This window comes from Cataglyphis hispanica, chromosome 7 (genome assembly GCF_021464435.1).
Source record: "Cataglyphis hispanica isolate Lineage 1 chromosome 7, ULB_Chis1_1.0, whole genome shotgun sequence".
In the NCBI taxonomy this organism is placed as follows: Eukaryota; Metazoa; Arthropoda; class Insecta; order Hymenoptera; family Formicidae; genus Cataglyphis; species Cataglyphis hispanica.
In genome coordinates, this window is record NC_065960.1 from 3,916,136 (window position 1) to 3,941,685 (window position 25,550).

Sequence of the window (25,550 nt, forward strand, 5' to 3'; positions counted from 1 at the left end):
ATTATATATATAATTATATCGCTAAAAGCAGTGAAATTGTATATAAACGTAAACAGCAAAAAAAAATACCAATTTTTACAAATAATTAAAAGCTTTTTAAGATACTTTATGTTAGAAATGCTCAAAAATAATTACCAATAAAAATGTTTTGCAATAATAAAATATATAATAATTTGTGTCAATATAATCTGTACATCGTGTTATTTCTTTAAAACAAGTGAAGAAACGGTCAAAAACGGTAAAATTTTTCCGTAAAATTATGCATCATACGACAGTGCATATGCATCTCTTTTCCATCGGTTCCCTTGAAGGGGTAAATATGTAGGAACTCTTCCACATATATCCTCAGTAATTGCAATTAAATCTATCTGTTTTGCTGGGAATCCTTCTGCAACGCGGTTCCCGCGAATCCTGCAAGGAGACGAATTTCCCACGGGCAAAATTTAATATCGCGACCTCGTGATCGCGTTGCCGATAGAATTTCGCGACACTCGTTACTATGTTAACGACCGCTTTATGAGCACGATCTGTCAGTTATTAGAAATTTTTTTAAGTTAAAGTGTTAGAGCATATGTATAAAGCATCCTTTCAGAATGCTTTATACATAAATTATAAAAAAAGTTGTAAAAAAAATAAATCACATGTAACAAAAAAGAAAAAATTAGAAATGTGATTTATAAGATGTAAAATATATATATATATATATATATATATATATATATATATATATATATATAACAACCAACAATTTTAAAAGAGTCTTGCTTTATCTTTCTCTCTCTCTCTCTTCCTCCAATATATCAAAATTCCATTTTTATTCATGGGTCTTATGTAATCACTGCGTATTACAGACTGGTAAATGACATCATGTCCAGCGTTACAAGCTGAAGTCATCAGGTGCCAACTCTGACCAATACTGGAGATTTTTTTTATGGCCATTTTGTCACGTTCAGTTTGTATGTTCAGCATGATGGCGTGTACATGCAGGTAGATTAAATTTCTTAGCAAAGCTAACGTGATTACGTCTAGGATTTAAATTCATTGTCAGAATATAAAGCGATGATTATTCCACGATTTATTTTCTCTGAGGATTTTTTATATATTTTCAAAAATATTTATATATATATATTCATATGTTTTGATAATTGTGTAATATTTCTTGCAATAAAATAATATTAAAAAAGTAATATAAATAAAGTCTCGTAATAATAGATAATTAAATTTTTATTATAAAATGAAGATTAAAGTTCGATAGACTTAAGATATTTAGAACATTTTAAAAAATAAATTAAAAAAAAAGAACAGAAAACAATTGTGTGCTAAAATAACTGGCTTTACGTATAGCTCAAATATCAAAATCCTGTTTATTCCTTTAAGCAGTTTTGGCCGTGAGCTAAATATAAAAAGAATGCGTTAACCGATCAAGACTGTAAGAAAAACATTGATTGATATAGAAGAGAGCACGTACTGTAGTATAATAACTATCAATTAATCGCAGAAGTGACTTTTCAGTATCATATAAATATTTAATCGTCAAAAAATTCCGTGACGTTTCTTCGGATATTTATACTCCAATTATAAATAAAAGTAACAAAAATGCTTTTAAAAATTTAAGAATTCCTAAAATAAAATTTATCCTGTAATAAAAGTAAAACAAAAATGTCATGTATTTTATATATAAATAAGCTCTTTATTTGACTGTAAAACATTTAATTTGCGAATTTTGTAATATTTGCTCGTAAACATTAATGTGCTGTCATAAGTATCACTAAAATCGATCATATAAAATATATATATGTATAGACTTATAACAGACAATATACGCTTTATATATTTCTGTTTGACACACACACACAATCTGTTTTATGGGCTATTTACTTATAGAAGAAAACATTAACTTCAAATATATATAAATAATTTTTTTTATATAAGTGTATCCTTATATCTTTAAACATAAATATAAAAATATCGATTATATATGTGCGTGTGTTTAAGTTAGAATATTAGAATGTATATGTCTGTATAAATCTATTGCACATAATACATTCACAATGATTGACTTTATGGCAAGAATTAACCGGTTGTCCGAACGATATGTCGCCATGTCCTAATTTCGCTGCAAGCAAGGCGAATGCAGTTCTGACTCATCCATATCGTCATCATGAAAAGTATACGGAGCGAATGTTATTGTATAATATCCAAAACATCCAAGCGCGATAAAGCGACAAACATCTCATGAGCGCGAGAGATACACTTCTTCGCCGTGAACGCTCTATCTAGGTATGCGAAAATATTTTCTGCTATTAGTCGTACGTCTCTATAACGATCTGTCGAGATCTTCGAAATCATATCTAAAAAAGTATGTAGGACTTTTGAAAATTATAACATTATTTCAAGAACATCATCATAATTGGCAACGCAATAATCTCATTATTATTCAATAAACGTAATCTAATGCATAATATATTTGTAATTTGATGACATTTTGCAGGATGAGCCCACCCAAACGTTCCGGCCAGACTTCGAGATTTTAATTAATATAAGAAATTTAATTTTGAACAAAAACAGTTTTTTGTACATTTGAAACTGGTTATCTCAAAATATAGAATGTATTATTTGATCATTTTGATCTCATTTAAAAAATAATTTAATTCTCTACATCTCTACAACTTTTGTTTCGATATTTTTTGTTAAAAATATTATACTATTCTTAATATTTGTAAAAATGTATAAAACAATCATAGTTTCAGAGGTTTTTGAGCGCTAACTTTTTAAGAAAGCATTTTTCGACCCATGTTTATCGGAAACATTTTGTTCAGAATTAAATTTCCTATAAAATCTCAAAGTCTGGCCGAAACGTTTGGACCAGCCTTGTATATATAAAATTCCAATATTACATTTTTCGAATAAAATTCTATAAATGCACAAATCTAATTCACATTAATATATAATAATAATTTTTTAATCATTTATATTGCATTAGTGTAACAGATATTAGTCTATTTTTTTCTAACTATTCATAGAGCGAGATTTGATATTGCGCTTAATTACCAAGAATGAAATTTATATCTGCGTCGTTATTAACAGCTCTTCGAGCTATTAACAAATCATATGTGCAATATATTACCTATTACCGTATATGCAAGTGTCAAACAATTGAACCCTGAAACTGTTATATCAAGTTCTAAGGCAATCTCTAATTGTATCTTACGAGCGTTACATTTTAACGCGCCATTCATTACGATAAATTAAGCGTTGCAGAAATAAATTTTAAAATGATGAAAATGTGCGAAGTAATTTTATAATGTAACACTCTTAATTAATGATAATCACAATTTTTTCCACTGCCTATGCTTATCTTCATATATGTCGTGTATAATGATAATAATACACTGAAAAAAAAATGTTGATTTAACTAAATCCATCCAATTAAATACCATTTTGTTAATTCAAATATTTAAGTATTTAAATCAAATACAATATATTAAATCTAACATGATATATATTTGATTTAAATACTTAAATATTTGAATTAACAAAATGATATTTAGTTGGACGGATTTAGTTAAATCAATAACATTTTTTTCAATGTATAAATTTTTTAACAAGATTGATATAATAACAATGGGAAAAATCACTATTAATAAACGTTTATAAGAAGTCATTAGAGCTAACACGCATACTACGAAAGATAAAGAAAATTATATTATTGGACTTGTATTATTTCAAGCGGCAGAACTCCCCTTCCGTTTGCATATTCAGTCGTTCTTGGTATATATGTCAGCCAATGTTATCCAGTAACGTAATCTCTTTATCGCTACGTCCTTTTCATTGAGGCTTAATTAAATGTACTCTCGGTATGCCGGTGAAGGAAATGAGGGCGAGAGGGCCCCTGACTTCTCCGACTGAATGGGGGGGCAAGTGGAGAGCACGATTGAAAGGGTCGAGGTCGTTGGTATTAAATGCCATATGCATAGCAGCAATGACATAAATTTCAGGACTCCGTCATGGATACTTTTATCCAGCGGAAATAGAAATTATAATATATCCTTTCTTTTACACAATTCTTTACCGTAAAAAAATTGTTTATTGCGAATTTCTTTTAGTCTTAACGGATTTGCTACTGTTGTATACTTCATAAGATACAACAATATAGGTAATATAGGTAAATTATAGATATATGGCAAATAAATTCTAAATTTCTTTGTTTTTACTTTTCCTATTGTCATTTAAATGAATATTATAGATGTATTAAATAATAATAAAAATAGAATAATCTATTTGCTGCAGAGATAAAGTTTTGAACAAAATACATTAAAATAGAATCAATAAAATTATACAGATAAACACATTCAAACAATTTCTAATACAATAATATATAATTTAATAATATAAAATATATTTTTTCGTGCAATATATAACACGAGTTTTTTTTATATTTTTATTATGTATAATAAATTACAGCCAGATAATCTGTACATAGAGATGGTCTGCTCTATTAAATTAAACCACATAAATACGAGGAGGAAAGATCGAAATTAAAGATCACAGAAAAAATTAAAATAATTAAACATTTCCTAACGTTTAGTCAACTAGTGTCAAGAGAGAGGAAGAAAAAGAAAACAATAAGCAGAAGAAATTATTTAAAACTAATCGCATAGGAGGGCAGGGCACGGCATTACAGGTGGATAGATAAGTATAATAGGTACATATAGAGATGTATAGATATATATGGGACAGGCAAGATGGAGTCTCGGAAGCATGGGTCGATATGAACGCGGCAACGCTATTGCAGCAAACCGCCCCCTATTCGTTTCTCCGTAGTCTCCGTTCGCTCTTCTTACTTTCTTTGCTTGCCTCTTTTTCGCATGCACACTATCAATCTCCTTCTATCCCTTTGCTTCTGTCATTGATATCGCTATCGACATCGTTTGTTAATCAATACATGTCCAATTTTTTGTTTTAAACGCACTTTTGCTTACAAATGATTGAAAGCAAGATTGATTACAAGCTCGGAAGAAAATTATATTGTGACTGCAGTGCAACGATGAAAAGATTTTTAATTATTTGATAATCACACATATTTTCGCTGATAAAAATACTTTCTATTTTTAAATATTTTTAAAACATTTTAATATCTTATAAATATATTAAATTATTGATTGTTAAATTTTTTTAATCCGTTGCGATAATATCTATAAGAAATAGCGTCAATAATTTTGATTCGAGCAAAAAAAACAGACAAATGTATCTAATATACTTGACGTCGCGACACTGCCACGTTGCTTGATGAATTCTTTGCGCATGTTCACAGCTTCATTATCAAAACTCATCTTGACAACATAAAATTCGATTTACATTAACTGACTCGGCAATATTGTAATAAAAATGTCGGATTTTCTCACTATGTCCGATAACAACGGTTAAAAGATATGTCGCAAGAAATCAATGTATTGCCGAAATGGATTCGTTCGTGATATTTCGTGTACGAATATTTTTCTCTGACCTTTCAATTTCTCTAGAGATGATGTAATCTCGCCACGTGCGCGTATGCATGTAAACGAAAATAATTATGATGTGATCATGACGGATATATGATGCGTGGAATAAAATTTGCATTAAATGTGCATAAAAAAAAACTCGTCGGTATCGATTAATTAATATTGATACTGACTGTTTCTCATAACGAATATCGTATAAATTACATATGCATTTACATCTGCACTAGAAACATTGGGTAATATTAGTATTTATTAAGGATCTTATTTTTCGCTTAATTTGTCTTATCTACAAATGTAAATACAAGAGAAATAGGTATGTCATCTATTGTATATAAACATGCTATTATAAAGACAAGTGTTATTCATATATATGATACGGCAGTAAAAATGCTAGATGTTATACAATCAAATACTTCCATTCCGTCTCACATCAGCCGTCTCTGCAATTACCTATTTTCTCTGAGTAATGGTTTTTACTGGCGTCTCAATTGACATCAATTAATCCAATGTAAAGAATAGTATCAACATAATATGTTACCTATTTTTGAGAAGTATCTTTCTTTAATCGTAATTAAATTTGATTTCGGTTAATTGATTGTTCGTCAGCGCGAAACACGTGTTATCACTTAATGTTTCAATTGCTTATATTTCCTTGATATCTTCGCGTATACGCGTTAAACTCTTCGTACTCGATATGTTAAGAAAAAGTAAAATTTGATAATATATTTAATATTCGTTATTAAAAAAACATTTTTTATATAACTTCAATTTTACATATGCTCAGAATCATAAGTTTTTATTTTATATTCTTTATCAGTTATTTTGATTTTATACTTTATTTAAATAAAAAGGCATAATAACAAGTGTAAAAAATATTAAATTAATATTTTTAAAAATAATTAATCTAATCAATCCATAAGAAAAAATATTTCTTCAAAAAATATGTAAATGCAAATCAAAGTATTTAAATATGTGGAAAATTTTATTTAACTCTCTTTAAAAACGTAATTAACACAAAAAAAATTATCTTTTATTATTTTTAGGAATTCTAAATCAATCTCTTTATGATCTTTTCCCATGATGCTACAAAATGCATTAGCGGAATGCAGCAAGACAAAAATAACATCATTATTTGGTCATTGAAAAGAAATTTGTGAACAAAACAAATTAAAACTACGTGAAAGAATAGGTTTTTCTTACACACACATCTCTCTCTCTTTTTTTCTATTTCCTTCAACGTCCTATTTATTTATGTTATTATAGAAAATAATTAGTCTACGACATCGTGATAATTTTAGCCGGTTATAAATGCACTAGCGATTGATCTAACCCTTCTTGAATCTAATCGATGCAAGATTATTGCACCAAGTTGTGAATAGTCGTACTTTCGCCCACGATATCGATACATATTTTGGCATTCAATCATTCCATCGTACCAAAAGTGCGTACCAATAACGAGTCTTATTTGATTGCATATCAATTGTATACATATGCACATATAATCTATTTTATATACAATACTATTTTTACTATTCTATTAAAAAAGTTTGGAATGTCATAATAATTGATATCAATGGAATTTCTCAGTAAATAAAAAATATTACGATTGCAAGAACAATTTCCATCATGCACCATGTAATATTTTCAAAGTAGGTCAGTATCGATTATATGGAAAGCCAGCGTAAAAGCGCGTGTTATAAAATGTCATGCGAGAATTAGGGCAACAACAAAAACGCAACGTAGCCTATTCTATACGCTAGATGCTTCTTTTATCCGGATAATTCTTTTGTTCGAACCGAAGTTGATACGTGCACTCTAGTAATCGAGAACAAATCTAATCGGAACTATATGTAAATGCGACTGATCCTGCGTGCTCTATTTTTCAATACATGATGATGTAATAATATTCAAATTCGCTAACAAAGAAATTCGAAAAATAAACTTTTATTAATAAAATAGAATGGATCAAAATTAAAATAAATATGTAAGAATAAATTTTCGAGAATAATTGAATCATTATAAATAAACTTGCAACTTTTAACGCGTTTTCACGAAAATTATTCTGTATATTATTAACATCTACGGAGACATAAACGTGAGTTGCATTAAATTATCTTTCGCTCAATCATTCTCGAATTTCTTACGCGCAGATAATAGGGAGAGAGAAAAAAGGGATAAGGTTTTCTTTCTCCAGAATCGGTAAGAAACTTAACATAACAAGTTAACCGCCATATCTCTTCCCCTCTTAGATGAATTAAAGGGCTGAGGCGAACCCTTTTCGATCACGAAAGTGTGGTGAGACACTTTGGTCCACAGCATTAAAGGGCGGAAAAGGCAAAGAGGGAGAAAGTATCGACGATGCGAGAAGGGCTATAACCCCTGTCGAGTTTACACAGCTCGCTACGTATCGTGTATGTGTTTAAAGAAGTGAACCAGCCGAAATGCACATTCGAGCTATCACGCTTTGTCGACTGCTTCGTTAGGCAATACTTTGAAGTCTGTTAATTGAAGATATTTAACCCGATTAGACATTTATAACTAAAGCAATGCTCTCAAGTGCATCGATAAAATCGTATATAATACGCATGTATAAAAGGTAAACATTTTTTGCTAACAATAAATATTAATCTTACATTAACAATAAGAGTAAAATCTAATTATATTCTATCTAATTTTGATATTCATAAATATTAGAAGTCTTTATTCTGAAAACTGCTAAGAAAAAATATAACAAGTTATATATTATTTTATACTTTTAGTTTATTTTGTTTTTTTGTAGTCTTAAACTTTCATAGATTCTAGAATTTATATATTTATTATATTGCTAATGAAAAATCCATTTCTGATCTCTGTATACAGATCTAATGTGCCTTGAATACTATATGTCATATGTATTCTTAAAACAAAGTAACTTAAATTATTAAGATTATTTGCAGCATTTTCTGAAGCAAGCTCGCCAAATATTCATTCCGGCTACTTTCGAAAAGATTTATGTGACATGAGTCAAATTTAGCGCTCTTAAAGGGTTAAGAGCCCAGCTGCTTCTTCCAAGCTGACACGATTTAATAATTAAATCAAGTCTACATAGTGAGAGTCGTATTGCTGTCCGTTGTTAGCGACGAATAATTCTGTCCACCTTCGTTACTTTTAACGACACAATGGCATTTTATGAGATATTATTAAAGTGGATTCATCAATCACGGCAGTTTCCGACATTGCATTTAATGCTCAAGTACTTGTCAAGGGCAGAATGCCAAATTTCTAAGGAAATTATTGTCAACTTAAAATAAATACTCGTTGCAAGATATAATAACAATTAATTTAAACTGCTTTTTAAGCTGACATTTTATAAATAAACATTTTTTTTAAATTATAAGTTCAATAAAAAACATAGCAAATATAATAATATTTAAAAATATTAGTTTTTGAATTCTCTATAATTGGCAAAATTTGTGTTTTATATATTTTAAGCACAAAAAATAATATTTTTCAATTATTATTAAAGCATCAATTCTCTCTAGAATTGATAATATATTCCACAAATTTGTATATTATCTTCTATATATTTTTCTAAAATTTGTTTACATAAAAATATGTATTTTTATATAAGAAAAAAAACTTTATAATAATTATAAAAGATTATCCTTATTATAAAAGATACGTTGAAAATAATTTGGCTTATTTACATAGCTGTTATCCTATTATAATAAATCGATTCGTGCATGCCAGCTGTTGCTATAAATTTGATGATTTGTAACGATTTTGAATCGAGACGCGTCGAAGTAAAATTTCACGGTGCGCATACACGCGTGCATTCGAGGACCGTTCATCTAGCGTAAAGCGTGAAGCCACCTCGCATTCAAGCTTAAACGCCATTGCGGCAGTGTACCGGCGCGAAAACATTTATTTTCAGTCTACCTTTATAGCAGGCGGAAGGGACGCACATATACATACACGATATACATATGTATGTTAGTCGACGGTTTCGCAACGCGCGGTTTCATCCGGCGAGGAATCGACGAATGGAAAATAACATGTTTATGTGCATACAGCATATAGTTTCAATCGTAAAAACGGCACAATACATTAATTCGCTAATCGATATACCGGAGATGAAGTCATTTTAGTTGCTGCATTTATCTGATCGCCGCGTGAATTGTAATTTAAATGCGCAAAATATTATTTAAATGCTTTTATCGAACGTGAAATATTCTATAACTATCTTGGCGCACACTTAATTTAGCATATCTTCTCCTAAAACGCATAACGATTATTTTTGTTTAAACGACATTCTTACTTTCTTGGAAGACTTATTTCAGAATAAAGCCGTTTATCCAATTTTAATGACTTGCTACATTAACGGTATGATCACACTTGGATATTTTTTTCAATTATATTTGAGGATTTAGGGCTTTAAGCCATTCGTGGCTAAAGTATTTCATTGCAGAGGGATGACGCATCGCTATAAAAAACGTGCATGCATCCATCATAGCGCGCACTGTCTTATTGCGAGCAGTGTGAAATGTAACTCATGCATATCGCACTCATGTCAGAATTACATCCTTGCCTTCTTAAACCTCACGTGACATCGTTCCCCAAAAGCACATCGCGAGAACAACGGCGTTGAATGCGAAAGGAATTGCCAAATGTAGTAGTTTAAGTCCTGTAATGCGTCGCGGGTGACCTAGATTCGTGATCGCTGCAACATCACCTTCGTGTCCTTTATCATCGACGTCCTAAACAACGATTCTGCAGCTTTAAATCCAGCAGTATAATTTTTTAATGCAATTAGCTCGATCGAAATTTTTATGACGAATGTCTCGCAATTCGCGATTTTAATTTCGACGACGAATCCTTCAATGAGAATTTTTGAAGAGAATTTTTAGTTTAGAAATTAGTGTCCTATTATCTAATCTGGCTGTCTAAATTTTAATTAACAAAACAGATTTTTCTCTTCTATCGTTTTTTCGTAGCACAAATTAGATAGATAAATTTAGAATCACGAATGTTTTGGAATTTCCTATATATCTAATATTCGGTCAAAGATATTCGCGATAAAACATGACGACCTTGATTTACACGAGGAAAACACGCAACCACCAATCTTTTAGCAGTACCGGCCATTGGAGTCAATTAATCAATTCGCTATCTAGCATGACTCAACTACAAAACGTAGTAATGCGACGGAAACATACTTTTATTTATATCAGAGAAACGCTCGAATCTTTCTTTCTCTCCCCAGGATTGGTTAAGTGTGGCCTCGAGACATTGTTCAAGGTTTGTTGGCGAGGGTTTATGGTGAAATATTATGACGTAATCCTCCGCGAGAACATATAGTATACGAAGAGCGATTAAATGTTAGCATATAAAACCGGACGATGAACGCATTGTAAGTCGAGTCAATGAAGTCTTAGCGATGTGCGACAAACTGCTGTTTCAGACTTCAAGGAATTTAAGCGATGCTGCAGCGACCGGTTATGTTGTTTATCATCTTCAATATTGTACGCCAACATTTTACTTTCGCGTTTCAATCGCCATGATAAAAGTTATATATAAACTTTAATTTTAATGTGAATCTTAAGCTTGCATTTTTTGAAAAAAAAATCGTCATCGGAAATATTAAAAAAAAAAATTATCACTTTTTAGCTGTATTACAAAATAAATATAATCTATATTTTTATGTGTATTTATCTAATTTATAGATATTTTTGAGAATCGGCAAGGCGAGAAATGATGATACGTTTTTGGAACTGAAACATCAGCAACATTCATAGCACATGACATCACGAGATCAAGAGAAATGAAATAATTCGTCCCCGAATTACATTCGGCGAACATAACATGTACCGCTCTTGTCACGACATATTTTTAGAGAATAAAGGAACGACATTTCCGCACGAGAGTATTCATTAATTAACGTAAGATCCTCGACTTGATTTCGGTCATAATATAATGACATATATATATATACATATATACAATGCCTAAAAAAATATCATACATTGTAAAAATATTACAAAATTATAGTATGTAAGATTTTACACGTATTCGTTAATTTTAATTCTTTTTTATCGATAGATAATTTTCTGCCGGTTAATTTTACTTACGCTTACAAAATATATGTAATTCGATGCAAATATATATATATATATATATATATATATATATATATAACATATACATATATGACACGCCACAATCATAAAATACACGTAACTCTTCGAATATAACTCTACCAATATATATATTTAAGTACAAATGTACTTGTTGAAAAAGATATCTAAATACATGCATAATATCTAAAGCTGGGAAGATAGAATTATAAAAAAATTTATTATAAACTTATAATATTATAATATATTATATTATAATATTAATAAAAAAATGAAGTCAAAGAAAATTGTATTCTTCGAAATATTATAAGAAATTAATTATAGCATAGAATTGAATCGTTTGTTGATTCGCAGTCTCCTTCTCTAAATCTGTCACAACCGGTTTCCTATGCCATCCTTAGGTAAGAGATACTTACCTTATCCCCCCAAATTCTGTCACTGTACCAATTTGCTCTCATCTTTCTCGCTTAAGTAAAATAAAATATTTAAACTTATACTACCTTGAAGCTATTGAGATAGTTAATAGCTTTACTTTACTAATATTTTTCACATTGAGCACGATTGATTTTAACGACGTAATAATTCACGCGAACGGAAGAAGTTGCAATTAACGAAGTTTGAAATATTCTATCCGGCAAGCTTTTTTTTCCTGTGAGATTACGCGCTCGCCCGATTTAGAAATTTTTTGCCTCTCTGCCGAAAAAAAACGCGAGATTTTCAGTGACATAAACACGAATATGTGTATATATCCGATATCTACTTGTGCTGTTGCTTTCGCAGCAACCTACGTCCTATAGTAACCGTGACCTTTGAGTCGCAACAATCGGTCGGTCAGCTCGTCTTAATGATCGCTTTGCATGCTAATACGCTCGACGTAACAATTTGCAACAAAGGCATTTTTTTGCACTCTTGACGCCTCCTCAGGTGCATCGCAAATAGGACCCCATAAAAATTGCGTGATTCGTAAGCACATGATACTGCGCTATTCCGATTATAAAATATTCAATAAAATACATTTCAAATATCCAGTTATTTTAAGTGTTATCTCGTTTGTTGTAAAATAAAATTAAGAAATATTCAACTGTATTTATAATTTAAATTTATAGTTTATATTATGTCCAAAAGATTTGTAGAAAAATAAAATGTTATATATACATATATAGGCAAAAAGAAGGGAAAAATTTTCGAAACTTTGCAATTTTATTTAAGTGAATACCCATAAGCTTCATTTAATATATTGTTTAAAATCATTGTGCAACGCTGTTGAGATATTTTTCTTACTAGCGTAAATAAATCAATGGAGCGTTTGATTTTTATCGATATTATTTTTCTCGGGATATTCAGATATTTAAATAATATCCGAAATAAACTGGATAATCTATTAAATAATGCTAGATGCAGCAATAGCAATTACTATCGTGTTTCTCTTTGAAATTGTTAGCAACAAATATTTTAAACGAAACTAACTTGTGAAAAGTATTAAATGCGCGAGTACAATTGTACTCTAAACCCTCTTTTCGTACTTTACCCACGCAATCGAAATTGCGAGCTGACATGCAGCAAAACAGTCAAATATGAGCCCGTATATACTATTATACCATGTATACATACGAAGCCTATTATTTACGATAATACTACCGATTTCCCTTGTCTCGTCGTCAAAAATACATATGTTCGTGACGAACCAATGCGCACACAATGCAGTAAAAACTTAAAAACTTTCGATATTACGTGACACAGCAATTTGTAAAAAAAAAAAAAAATGTAATCATATATACAAATATTCCTACAATTTTAATAATATAAAAAACCGCGCGCAATAAAAAAATATTTTTATTATATTTATATTATATTATATTAACATTCATTTAACACGGAAAATTACGATGAAACAATATCATATTATGAAGGATATCTTTCGCAATGTATAAATTAGAGAAATGAAAAGATAAGTATGCACCATAAAATAACGGTAAGTTACCTAATGTATTACGGATAAAATTCAAGCACTGAGGATGACATAAGTCCAAGTAACTTTCTTATCTATTTCACCAAATTTTTAAAAACGTTTTTTTATCAAAAGAAAAAAAAAGCTTTTACATAATATACATTATATATACTCTTTATTCTTTTTTCTATTATATTTACTGTCTGTGCATTAGGATGAGACAAATGTATCCGAATATTAAAAATTACAGAGAAATTTATAGGAGAACGAATCAAACATTGCATTTATTAAAAACTAACGTTGATTAAATAAACTTTATTGTTCTGCTAATGTCATTTTAAGTGAAGGCAAAGAAAAGACGGGAAGTCATCAAATCAGGCTTGTTTAATTGTCAGAATCGATCGCCCCCTCCCCGCCCCACCTTCCTCCCTTAATACGCTAAGATTTATACCACTCTCAGTGTTTAGACTAACGAAAAATTCATCGCAAACTCACCTGTTTTCCGGCGCGTGGTAATGTTTCCACATTAGTACCGCCGACAACGGGTGCCTTCTCCGGTCCGCCGTTCTGCTGACTGACGTTTATGTTAGCGTTAACATTGGCGTTAACATTATTGGCGTTGTCGGTGACGTTTGCGTTCATGTTTGCTCCAGTTGTAACATCGCCGGCGCCGCTACCGCGCTTTCCGTCCTCGCCCGTCATCCTTTGGCCGTACTGTCGATTCACCCTCTCGTCGTCTCACGCCCTCGTCGCAGCCGCCGCTGCCGCCGCCACCGTCACCACCTCCGTCGTCGCCGTTCTTGTTTCCCCCACCCTGTTGATACTTCCGCTTTCTCTCGTTAATTTTCAACGTCGGTCCACGGTGCGATATCCCAATATCTGTACGACCGATCGAATCGATCAAAGAGAAACGTGGATCAAAATGTGACCGCAACGAATGATTAATCTCGGTAACACGTAATTTATTTCAGTCCCTCAATTTCCGCAGGGTTTCGTTTCGCGAGACACAAAACCGAAACGTATTGGTAGAGCAATCTCGATTTATTAACAAAAACAATACGGGAAATATAGATATCTCGTTTGGAATCTTACTACAATGGATCTCTCCCTCTCTCTCTCTCTCTCTCTCTATTTCTCTATCTTTTCTTGCAATATAATTTATAAAGTTTAAATATAATTTAATATTTAAAGTAGACGTAAAATTATAGAGTTGAATCTTTTTAATTCTGAATATATGACTAAAATATTAAAAAATAAAAATTTCTTTAAAAATGAACGATAAAATATAAGAATGCGTTTCATCAGGCAACCATGACCGAATTAGTTTGGTTGTTTCTCGAGAAGAACTATTTTTAGTCTCCACGAAACGATACGGGTGGTATAACCGTACATGACAAAACGATCCAAGCACATTGCGATCATCGTTCTACCATTCGCTATTCGCGGAGGAAAAAGATCGATCAGCGAATTTTGTTCAAAATGTAATTTTATCCTTAACACTATCAAACAACACCAAAATTCGAAAATATGTTTCAAAGATGTAACGTCTTTTAGACGCATCGATAACGTGCTTCAAACATTCATATGTTGTATAGGAGAGATATATCTTTTTCTAAAATACTGTATATGTCACAATTCTTTTTTTCTTTCAAAGGTCTTTTTTTAAAAAGCTAGTCGCGTTCTAGTAATTATCATTTTGATAACGATAATATAGCGAAGGCCGATCTTTCCGAGCTTTTGGGCGGGAACGTGAGATACCTTTATCCAGAATCGCGAACGCGAACGCTTCGACAAGGACTGAAGAACGAACGAGAAGCCAACTTCATATCGAAGGGACGATGATGACCGTTGTCGTGTGCGAATATTCACCGGAGCAAAATAACGAATGATCACACAGCTGGCGATCTACGGGAACCCGAGAAAATGTACGAGCGAGTCTAAGTCCGCACACACACACACAGTACACGGACGAACGGTAGAAGCACGGGAAAAATCGATTCGAGCGTGTCCGTTCGAGCACTGCGCGCTTCTCGGAGCCGCAGCGATAAAAGCCGCCGCGCGCGCGACCTTCCGGTTTTACAACTGAATATTCAAAAATCGAATCTCGAGATCGAAAAATGCAAAATTAAATCTCGTAAATTTAGAAAACGATTCCTTCTTATGTTCGCGGATTGATTTAATCCCGTTATTCCATTCGCTTCGCACATATTTACGTTTTTATTTTAAATGATCACCCATATGTTTTAATCTGATTTAATTATGTCTACTTTGTATTAAATACAGATATTTAAAAATAAAACAATTATGTAGTTATGGATATTGAAATATTACTTTAGAATATTAGAGACGATACAATGGTTGTCGCATTGTAAAAATAAAGAAAAAGCCACATTAAAGAAATGACGATAACATATATAACTAGAAGCATCTCTGTATATATAAAATATAATTCATAATTTAAGAGTAAGATTAATTTAAAACTATTTTGGAATGATTTTGAAAAATTCAAAATAACTTATTTAAATATAAAAGAATTAAATTTTTAATTACAGTTGAAAATTTCACAAAATGTTGGAAAAATTGATGCTCGTTGTAACCATTATTATTATATATTCTACTATGCAATTGTTATCACGGAATAAATTCTTCAATGACAGTCGTTTATAGATGCTGCGAATTATCGAATTATCCGAACCGGATTGCAATCGGTCGTCCAGTAGGAAACGGGAAAACTGCTAAACGCGCAAAAAACGATAGTATACATCCCGCAAACGTTCGCAATTATTAAACCAGAATTTCGTTGCGTATACGCGCATGCACACATATATAAGCATATATATATATATATATATATATATATATATATATATATACTATACTATACATATACGTATAGCGTATCAACGGTACCTGATCCGGTTCTTCGCGTGCGATCGATCTCTCGAACTTTTTTCCCGGCACTTCAGAGCCGAGTTTGCCGCGGTTCGATGACGCGCGGCGCCTCGAATCCGCACGATTATCGAACGATTACGTACATTCGAACGCTACCCTACGCGAGAGCGAGTATAGAAAGAATACAGAAAGAGAGAGAGAGAGAGAGAGAGAGAGAGAGAGAGAGAAAGAAGGCACTAACCAGAATTACACGCAGGGTTGCGCACAGCGGATACCCTCAAGCTTGTATGAGAACCACCTCGGTACTATTTAACGAAACACTTTTCCCATCGAGCGCTTCTTTCCCCACTTGTCAAATCACACGGCGGCGCGCCATCATTTCTGGTTGTGCTGTCGCTGTTCTCGTTGTCGCGCTTTGCTTCCTCACATCGACCGGTCGCCGCGGACCGCGCGCGCACATACGTATATAACTCGCGTCTCCGCGAATCGCGCGACGAAGAAGATACTGAACGTAATACGACCGCCCTCTCCGACACTCTGCACGGCTTTGATCACTGCGCACGTCTGCGCCGCAGTCAATGGCGGATACGCGAATACCGCGTTCGCCGCGAGACGCGAAACACGTAATATCTACTGCCGCGCCGCATTAGACCGCGACATCTATCAACCGCTCTACATACTACTATTTACAATTTTTCAAACTGCCGCATTCTCGCAGCCAATATATAGGGTGACGAAAATATCTACTACCCCATCTGATAAAAGGTGTTGTAATTTCGTTTTAAAATAAACATATGTATATAACATGTGATTTTTATGTATCAAGATTATATTTCTTTGGTTAATTATGATTTTTTTGTAAATAACAAATTTAAAAATAAATAGTATTAGTAATACAAATAATATTTTTCAAAACACTATCTACTAAGAGTATTGTTGTGTTAGATGTGTTGATAATTTTACAAATATAATTCAAACATCTAATAATTTAAAATTTTAATAAAAGCGAGATAGTAAATTCTCTCTTTTTCTCTTTCTTTCGTCAAATATATATAAAGCAGTTCTGCTAGACAAATAATTACCGAATATATAATTCTTAAATGTTTCAACTAACAATAAAATAAAAAAATTAAATTAAAATAAAAAATAAAATAAAATATAAAATTAGATTGTAGTAGATTGTCAAATTCGATTGTTTACAATTACATGTTTGTTGTAAAGCATTGTAAAACAAATTCGCAAATGAATTTTTTTACATTGATAATTGATTTTAACATTATTATAATTCTAAATAAAATACCATATTTATCATATAATGTATAGAATCGCCGCCAATAAAAAACGTAAATGTTAGCAACTTAATAAAATATGATCTATATCTTTCATATTAATTAGTTTCACCACAAAAATGAATTAAAATTTAAATACATACACACCATAAAAATATATACATATGTTCAAAGTGAAAAATCTATATCGTTCAATTTACAAGTATTGTAAAATTAACTTCACTATTGATATTATTACGTATGGAACAATATAAATTCGATGCACAGATCTTAAAAAAGAATACACATATAAGTATATAATAACGTATACCTTTTGTGTACCAACATTATATTCTTTTAGTTTATTATGATTTTCATGTAAATAACAAGTTTAAAAATAAACGATATTGATACAAATAACACGTTTTCAAAACATTTGTCCCTAAGGTGTTATTAAACATGGATTAGTAATAATGTTTTTTATTGTGGCTTACTCATCTCTATATTAATAATGAAAATACAATATTAATATGCATTCAATGCAAATATCACATATATCCAACGCTCTATTGTTTTTTAATAAGGATAGGATATTCATTATTTATACAGATTCTGTATCCTTAAATTCTGTACAATTGGATGTAAGATATTAATATATATAAATGTAGTTAAAATATCATTTGTGTAAATTAATACCTTGTAAAACAATAACTGTAATTAACAGACAATGTAGAAGGAATACTAAAAAATGTTTAATAAAAAATAATTTTAATCATTGATATAAAACAGATATATCTATGAAAAACTTTATTTAAAGAAAAAAATTTAGTTTGCATAAAATATTAATAGTACACAGATGATACAATAGACACATGTGAGAATGTAGTAGAATGCAAAAATATTTGTTCATAAGAAGTTTATATATACAGAACATTATGGAACGTATGACAAGAGAGAATTACAGGTGGTTTTACAAAGCGTCACCCATGTCTTACATATAAAAATAATGCAATTAGACTCATTTTTATTTGACATGTATTTATGCGCGATAATCGGTACGCGAGCATATTAGCTATATATAACAAAATCGAATTATATAAAAGTTTGCTCTATATATATATATATATAGCAAACCTAATTATAATGCATAAAAACTATCTGCATATCTGTATTAAATTATAAATACTTTATAATGTAAAATATTTTTAGTTATATCTGATATTAATTCTCACATTAATCCGTTTTGTGTTTATATATACTACTATTCTTAAACAAATGTATTAATGATGCGCTGTTGTACTTCTATTTTTCACTCCTTGTAAGCCATTATTACATCCATCCACCTTTGCATGTTTCTCGAGTTGTTTCTTACTGAAGAAACGCGTACCACAGACATTACACTTTAATTTAGATTGTGTACTATGATGTAGCATGGTGTGGAACTCTGTGCCTGTTTTATCAGAAAATATTTTACCGCAAAAATAACAAGTATTATGTTTATGTGTAGACATATGAGTGCGAAAACCTCGTACTTTTACAGATTTTAAGCATATGGTACAAGTTACTAGATTAACAGTCATTGGATGTAATTTAGACTTATAGTTATGATAAGAAAGATTCTTTTCATTTGTATAAGCTTTTTTACATTTATGACAGGGGTAACCAAAACCTAAATGATAACCTTCGTGTAAAATTTTAACTTTAATAGACATTTTTTCATCACAAAATCTGCAAGATATTTTGTTATGCTTTAAACTAATATGTTGTAATCGCTCTTTATCGCTTAGAAATCGTTTGATACATAAGTAACAATGATATGCCTTATCAGAATGTTTGTCTCTCATATGCTTATCATATTCATTGAAATTATTTAAAACATCTTTACAATGGAAACATAATAATTGTAGTGAAAATTTATCAAATGGTCTCCCCTGTTCAATAGTACACTGATGATTATGGTATGAACTAATTGTTTCAAACTGTTCGTTACAATATCCACATGCCGATAATGGATCAAATTTTGTCATATAAACCTCCATTCCATCGTTCAAATTATCAAACTTCTTTTCATTATTTCGACCTCGTTTATTTGAAGATCGTAACTTTCTTTTCTTTTTCTGATGTATTTTCTGATTTTTAATCGGGCTAGCCTGATGTATTTCCTGATCTTCAATCTGGCTGTTTTCTTGATTTTTACTTTCTACTGCACTCTCAGATTTATGTGCAAAAACATCTAGAACATTTTGACATATTTGTTTTGATATACTGATTTTATCAGAAACTTGTTCATTTTTCAAATTTTTTAAATCATTCTGTTCCTTTGACATATAACTTTTATCTTGCTGTGTATCCATTTTCTTAATTGTATTATTTTTATCAAATTCAATTTGTATATCATCTTCGATATCAATAATTACATCTTCATCTGCAACATGTAACTTCAAAAAGCTATGATCTTTACTATAATTAGATAATTCAGATTCATTTGATTCCTTTTGTTTAGTGCATAAATTAATAGACTCTTTGGTAGTATGATCAGATGTGTTAGATATAGATAAATTATTTTCTTTCAAATAGATTTTAGATTTTTGGAATTTACCTTCATTATTATCTTTTCCAACAATCTCATAGGAATTATTTAGTTTTTTTATCGTTATGTTAATACCAATTCCAGAATCACTACTGATACTTGTATGTTGCGACATTGTATCTTCCTGTTTATATAACTCACAGCTTTTTTTATGAATGAACAAGGTATGAGGATTTCTAAATGATCTTCCACACATACAAGTAGTTTCATTGCTCTTGTCTATTTCTTTATTGTATTGAACTGTCTGATTTATCTTGGAAATTTTGCCATTTTTTTTAAATAATGTTTTATGTTTGGAAATACGTAATTGTACATCATTTATTCCATTACTGATATTTTCTGCAGTTGTATGAGTTGACATTGTAGAAGATAGCAATAATTTGTATTTCTTATTAAATGGTGAATTATGATATCTACATTTGACATTGTGAATATTTTCTTTAGTTTCTCCACGAAAAATGTGATTGCGTCTATGTTTGTATAAACTACGATTAGATGCATATATTCCCAAACAAATGTCACATTGATATGATGCATGATTGTTGTGATTGGTATGAATAAAAGATGCTTGTTTCTGTGTTACTGCAGGCCCATCTCGAAGTACATAACGCTCGTTGTTCAACTTTAATCTTTTCTTAGCATTTACATAAGATAATGTATACTTTCGTTTTCTCTTAATTTGAGATGTTTTATGGGTATCAGCTTCATTATCCATTATGCGAAAACCATCTTGCACATCAGTTTTAGCAGATTGTGGTAATTTCTTGAAGGATATATTTTCTAATGTAGTTTTCTTATCTTCAGATGATGCTCCATTCTCAATTAATAATGAAGATTCTAGTTCTTCCACCATATTTGAAGAATCACCAATTTTATGGTAATGAATTAAATGTTTTCTTATAGATGTCACTTTCTGTTGACATAATGTGCATTTGACAAACTTCCTTAACACTGTAGATCGTAAAGCAACAGTTTTAGCATTTACAAATTTTGTCTTTGGATGTGAACCTTTGTCATTATTAAGATTTTCAAAATCACTACCTTTTTTATTAAGTGTATCTAAATTGAATTTGTCAAAATCCTTTTTGTTAGGTAATAGTAAAGTATTTTTGGTACGTTTACGTTTCTTGAGTAATGGCATGGTAATCCCATGTACTCTTTCTGAATGCTTTCTTAAGGATCGTCTTTCCAAGTATTGCTTACCACATATAGTGCAAGGATATAATTTTTTTGTTTTTTGGACAGAAAACTTAAAAGGTAATGGCACTGTATTATGATTTCTCAATGCAGGTTGAGCCATAATAGGTGATACAGATTGTTTGGTCTTATCTAAATATTGTATTTCTTCCTTTTTGCTTTCTTCATTGTTATCATTGACTGGCTTCTCAGTTTGTATAACCTTTATCAGTTGTAATGTTTGCCAAATTTTATCACATCTTTCTAATAAAACAATTGGATTTTTTATCGTAGGTACAGATATAGGAATGTGAAATGTTGAGGATCCAGCCTATAATAAAAAATAAAATATATTACTTTTAAATAATTTTTATAACATTTTAATATAAAACTAAACAAAAAAAAATCTTTTAGCATATAAAATTATAATTATAATTATATAACGTGAGATTCTACAGCAAAATTACATATAACCTAAAACTATGATTTGAATTTTTAGTAATCACAATTAATTTTTCATTTAGTGAAAAATGATCAGCTACATAAATGATAACATTCAAACAATACAAAGAACCAGTATATCTAACCAAAATGATCAATCAACACAATACAAAACGTGCGGTAAATATCACTACCAATTTCGGCAAAAATAGCATTTTCACACAATTATTCTTTTCTAAAGATATAATAAATGTTTGTTAAAAATTGAATAATATTCCGATTTTTATGCAAATATATGTGGCGTATACAAGTGATAAAGTTAATTTACATAATGTAATATCATACAAAATTCTTCAACTTACAAACGCCGATAGGTCCTCGTCGATCGAGTTATGTAGATTGGAACATGGTTCTGGTTTACATTGAATTTCGAAATCGGTGAGAAGAGGTGGTGATACTAGTGAGGCTGTGTAATAATCACTATCGTCATTCTTATCTCCGTAGACGGTGGTAATGTTGTCGGCCATCTCGAGATAGGGTACAATCTGTGGAGAGGTTTTGGGTTTCAGTACTCCAACAAACGCGTTGGCAATGCTGTTTATTCGCGAGTCTCTTGCTCCTGCCTGAGTGTTTTCTCATCTACGAAAAATTCTGAATGTCGCTTTCTCTGTACCTTTGTCTTTTCGTAGCTTTTTACGGTCGCTACGATATTTTGCGACATACCTTTCTCTTTCTGTTATGACCCTATATATCGTATACGTAATGTTTACTCATCCGCACTGGACAAAGAGGGACACATTTGTGCTGAACGTTTTAACCCTACCCAACGCCCAACCTCGACCTTCGATCACTGGTGGTCACTGATGAACTGGTGGTAATGCTGAGCAGTGCTGGATGCGGAAATGACCCAAAGGGCACCGACGCCGCATAGCATTACATAGTAATTGGGCCTACTTGCTTGGGACTACACACTTTCGTTCAACTTATGCTTATAGTATTAAATATACTTAAACTTTTATAGAGAAAGAAAGATAAAAGCAGCATGAAACAGTAAAATGTTGTAATACAGACCTAATGGTATAAATTAACAAGTTTAATTAATTAATTGGCATCCATAATGTCAATCAATTATTTACAAAGATGTTATAAAACTATCATCGGAATGAGCAGAATGAAGTTTATTTAAAAGAATAATAATTTTTGTAATTTTACCATATATTTTAATCGACGCGTACATAATAGTGTATATGTCCTAAAAGCCAGATATCAAGTTGTCACATAAACGATTTTATAAATATGATTTTATAAATAAGGATATAATGTGATTTTTCCAGACTTCTAAAATATTAACGAAACATCGGACAAGAAAATTAAGATTATCGTTATTTATTAAAATCATATGATTATAATCAATATATCTGGCGAATCTTGGATTTTCATCAGCTGATGAGTACGCTATAGTTACATGCTGACGTCATTTCCGAACATTGATTTAAGAGAAGACATTTCATGCAGAAAAGAGATAGCATAGAAAATCAATAAGGAGTTTAATAAAAATGCATTTAATCTAATATCGTGGATATATTTTAGTAAGATTTCCAAAGAGAAACTGTGTTGAGAATACAATTTCGACCTAATTGACTTAATTCTTCATTAAGTGTAACTTTTTCATATTTAAACAACAATTACTTAATTGTCATATAAATTGTGTCATCAGGAAACTTTTCATAATTTGTTTAACAATGTTTAACGAGTAAGTAAAAGTTATTTATCAAAAATTTGCTTAGGCTGCACAGGCAATATGGTTCCATGTTTAAACTAGGCAATACTTTATTAATTAAATAGTTATGTATTGCAAATATGTAAAAGTTTCTAAAAATTTATTGTTTTATCACAAAATGTTATTAAATACCATCCAAATAGGATTATTAAAGATGTAATCACCTTGTTTGTTCACCACAATGCTATATCAAAATTGGCACGGAATAAACTAAGATATTGATGGATTTGCGAGAATATAATATATTTTGTAAATAGTTTTGAATATATATTTTATCAAAGACACAAGCAAATTATGTGAACATTACAAAAAAAATTATGTAAACATTACAAATGTCTTCACTTAAATCGTTTTCTATTTTTGTCATTAAAAATATAGACATTAATAAATTTCAATTTATGACAAATTTATGACAAATTTTTAAAAAGTAATGGGCATTTTCAGTTATTGTTCCGCCACTGTATGCTATTACATGATTGGATGATATACAGATTCGAGAATTTTGGGCGAGTCCATGTTTGGAGATATGATAAAATTTTCGTATATTTTATATATATTTTATCTTATTTTCTATATATGCGCTATCCATATACATATTTGTAACCAGTCTTTTCTCCTGCAATATAATTATTATATATAATTTATTTCTAAGAACACAGTCAGTTGTTCTACCTAACATAACCCAACCATACACATATCCACGATATTGTAGTCTACAGAACTTGGGATTCGTACAATATGTATACAAAATGCGTCCTATCATGTACTCGATTCTGATAGTTTGTAGTTTGTATCTACATGATTTATTGCAAAATTGTTTACCTGATACTTTGATGAACCACAACTGATCCAGTACACCGCTTTAGACAACTATCAGATTCTGAATGAACTGTCATGTAGCATCGGTATTCGTTATCTTCACAGCAGACTCATGCGCATTATAGACAAATTCTTGGAAGACAAAGACAATATGTGCTCAAGTAGAAATAGCTTGAAATATTAATATTCGAGGAGTGTAAGAGTGGAGGATGACGAGAGAATTGCGAACGTATAGTATTTTCAATCGTTCTGGACGAATCCACTATCACATCTGGCATGTAGCAGGTCAAGCTTTGTTTCGGCCAGCTACGATTTAGCTCTTGTAGAATTAGTAGCTGAAAAACTAGCAAATTGGGCGATTCTCTAGAGCGCAAGATACTTCACTATCTAAAAAGTTTATTAAACTAGCAATTAATTGAATTCTGTCGATATCAATGTATAAGCAACGAGAAAAACTCTTCAAGCTCTACTCGGTCCCTCTTGGCACATTGTGTGAATAAGTGTACAAATGTTAACAAGGTCTATGATGGGCAATAAATGGCTTGTAACACTTTTATACTCGATGAATGATTATGCGATCAATCGCAAAGATGTAATAGTTCATTAATCCTAGACATGCAAAGTATTATAAGTAATTCTCATTACATTTTATACTAACTAATATTCTGTCACGTTTTCATCACGTTTTCATTGTATAAGATGTTTGCGCTGAGATCGTACACGAATAATGTATCCCAAACACATTCGTGTAGACTACTTGATATAAAAATTCTGTTAATCTATCTCGTATTCATATGATTCAAAGCTGATCTAAAATTAAAGTCATTTGTCCGAACATAGCGCAATAATTATAAATAAAAGACCTGTGTGTATTCTTTATACGCTACATAACAACTGTAAATCTTTTTCTAGAGTTGTTCCTGTTAGAGTAACCTAAATTATTGTTTTTCTCTGATTTGCATTTATATATTTAGAAATTTTATAAAAAGTTTATAAAAAATCTACTACATTATGATACATTA

At 30.8% G+C, this 25,550-nt stretch overlaps 2 protein-coding genes across 28 annotated transcripts in view; both read right to left on the reverse strand.

Annotated features, from left to right (window-relative positions):
- Window positions 1–17,026, reverse strand: part of LOC126851115 (ankyrin-2-like) — an 81,016-nt gene extending 63,990 nt beyond the window's left edge. For 7 of the 24 annotated variants that reach the window (XR_007687640.1, XM_050594731.1, XM_050594727.1 and 4 more), the window contains exons 1-2: window positions 16,696–17,021; window positions 14,058–14,441 (exon numbers count right to left, since the gene is read on the reverse strand). Coding sequence is in view for 21 of the 24 variants with exons in the window: in XM_050594731.1 (XP_050450688.1) it covers window positions 14,058–14,264 (207 nt within the window). In the remaining 3 variants the exon portion in view is untranslated. Of the gene's footprint in view, window positions 1–14,057; window positions 14,442–15,320; window positions 15,438–16,695 lie in introns of those variants that run through there. The other 17 variants (XR_007687642.1, XR_007687641.1, XM_050594729.1 and 14 more) reach the window with 7 other exon arrangements.
- A 1,488-nt stretch (window positions 17,027–18,514) lies between these two features.
- LOC126851122 (zinc finger protein 423-like) lies at window positions 18,515–25,404 on the reverse strand. 4 transcript variants are annotated; one of them, XM_050594755.1, is made up of 4 exons: window positions 24,532–25,404; window positions 22,603–24,325; window positions 22,292–22,474; window positions 18,515–21,819 (listed from the first exon to the last, which is right to left on the reverse strand). In XM_050594755.1, the coding sequence occupies exons 2-4, from the start codon at window positions 22,648–22,650 to the stop codon at window positions 19,003–19,005; spliced, it is 3,048 nt and encodes a 1,015-aa protein (XP_050450712.1). In that variant the 5' UTR covers window positions 22,651–24,325; window positions 24,532–25,404; the 3' UTR covers window positions 18,515–19,002. The 4 variants fall into 4 exon arrangements, with proteins under 4 accessions (XP_050450712.1, XP_050450715.1, XP_050450713.1 ...); XM_050594758.1 differs by having other exon boundaries at window positions 22,653–24,325; window positions 24,532–25,403; XM_050594756.1 differs by having other exon boundaries at window positions 22,292–22,568; window positions 22,653–24,325; window positions 24,532–25,401.
- Between the last annotated feature and the right edge of the window lie 146 nt (window positions 25,405–25,550).

Coding starts and splice junctions, on each gene's coding strand:
- LOC126851122 (XM_050594755.1), bottom strand. CDS start 22,650: ATGTCGCAAAATATCGTAGCGACCGTAAAAAGCTACGAAAAGACAAAG. Junction 22,475..22,602: donor AAAGCTACGAAAAGACAAAG/GTACAGAGAAAG, acceptor ACCTCTCCACAG/ATTGTACCCTATCTCGAGAT. Junction 21,820..22,291: donor ACGAGGACCTATCGGCGTTT/GTAAGTTGAAGA, acceptor TTTTTATTATAG/GCTGGATCCTCAACATTTCA.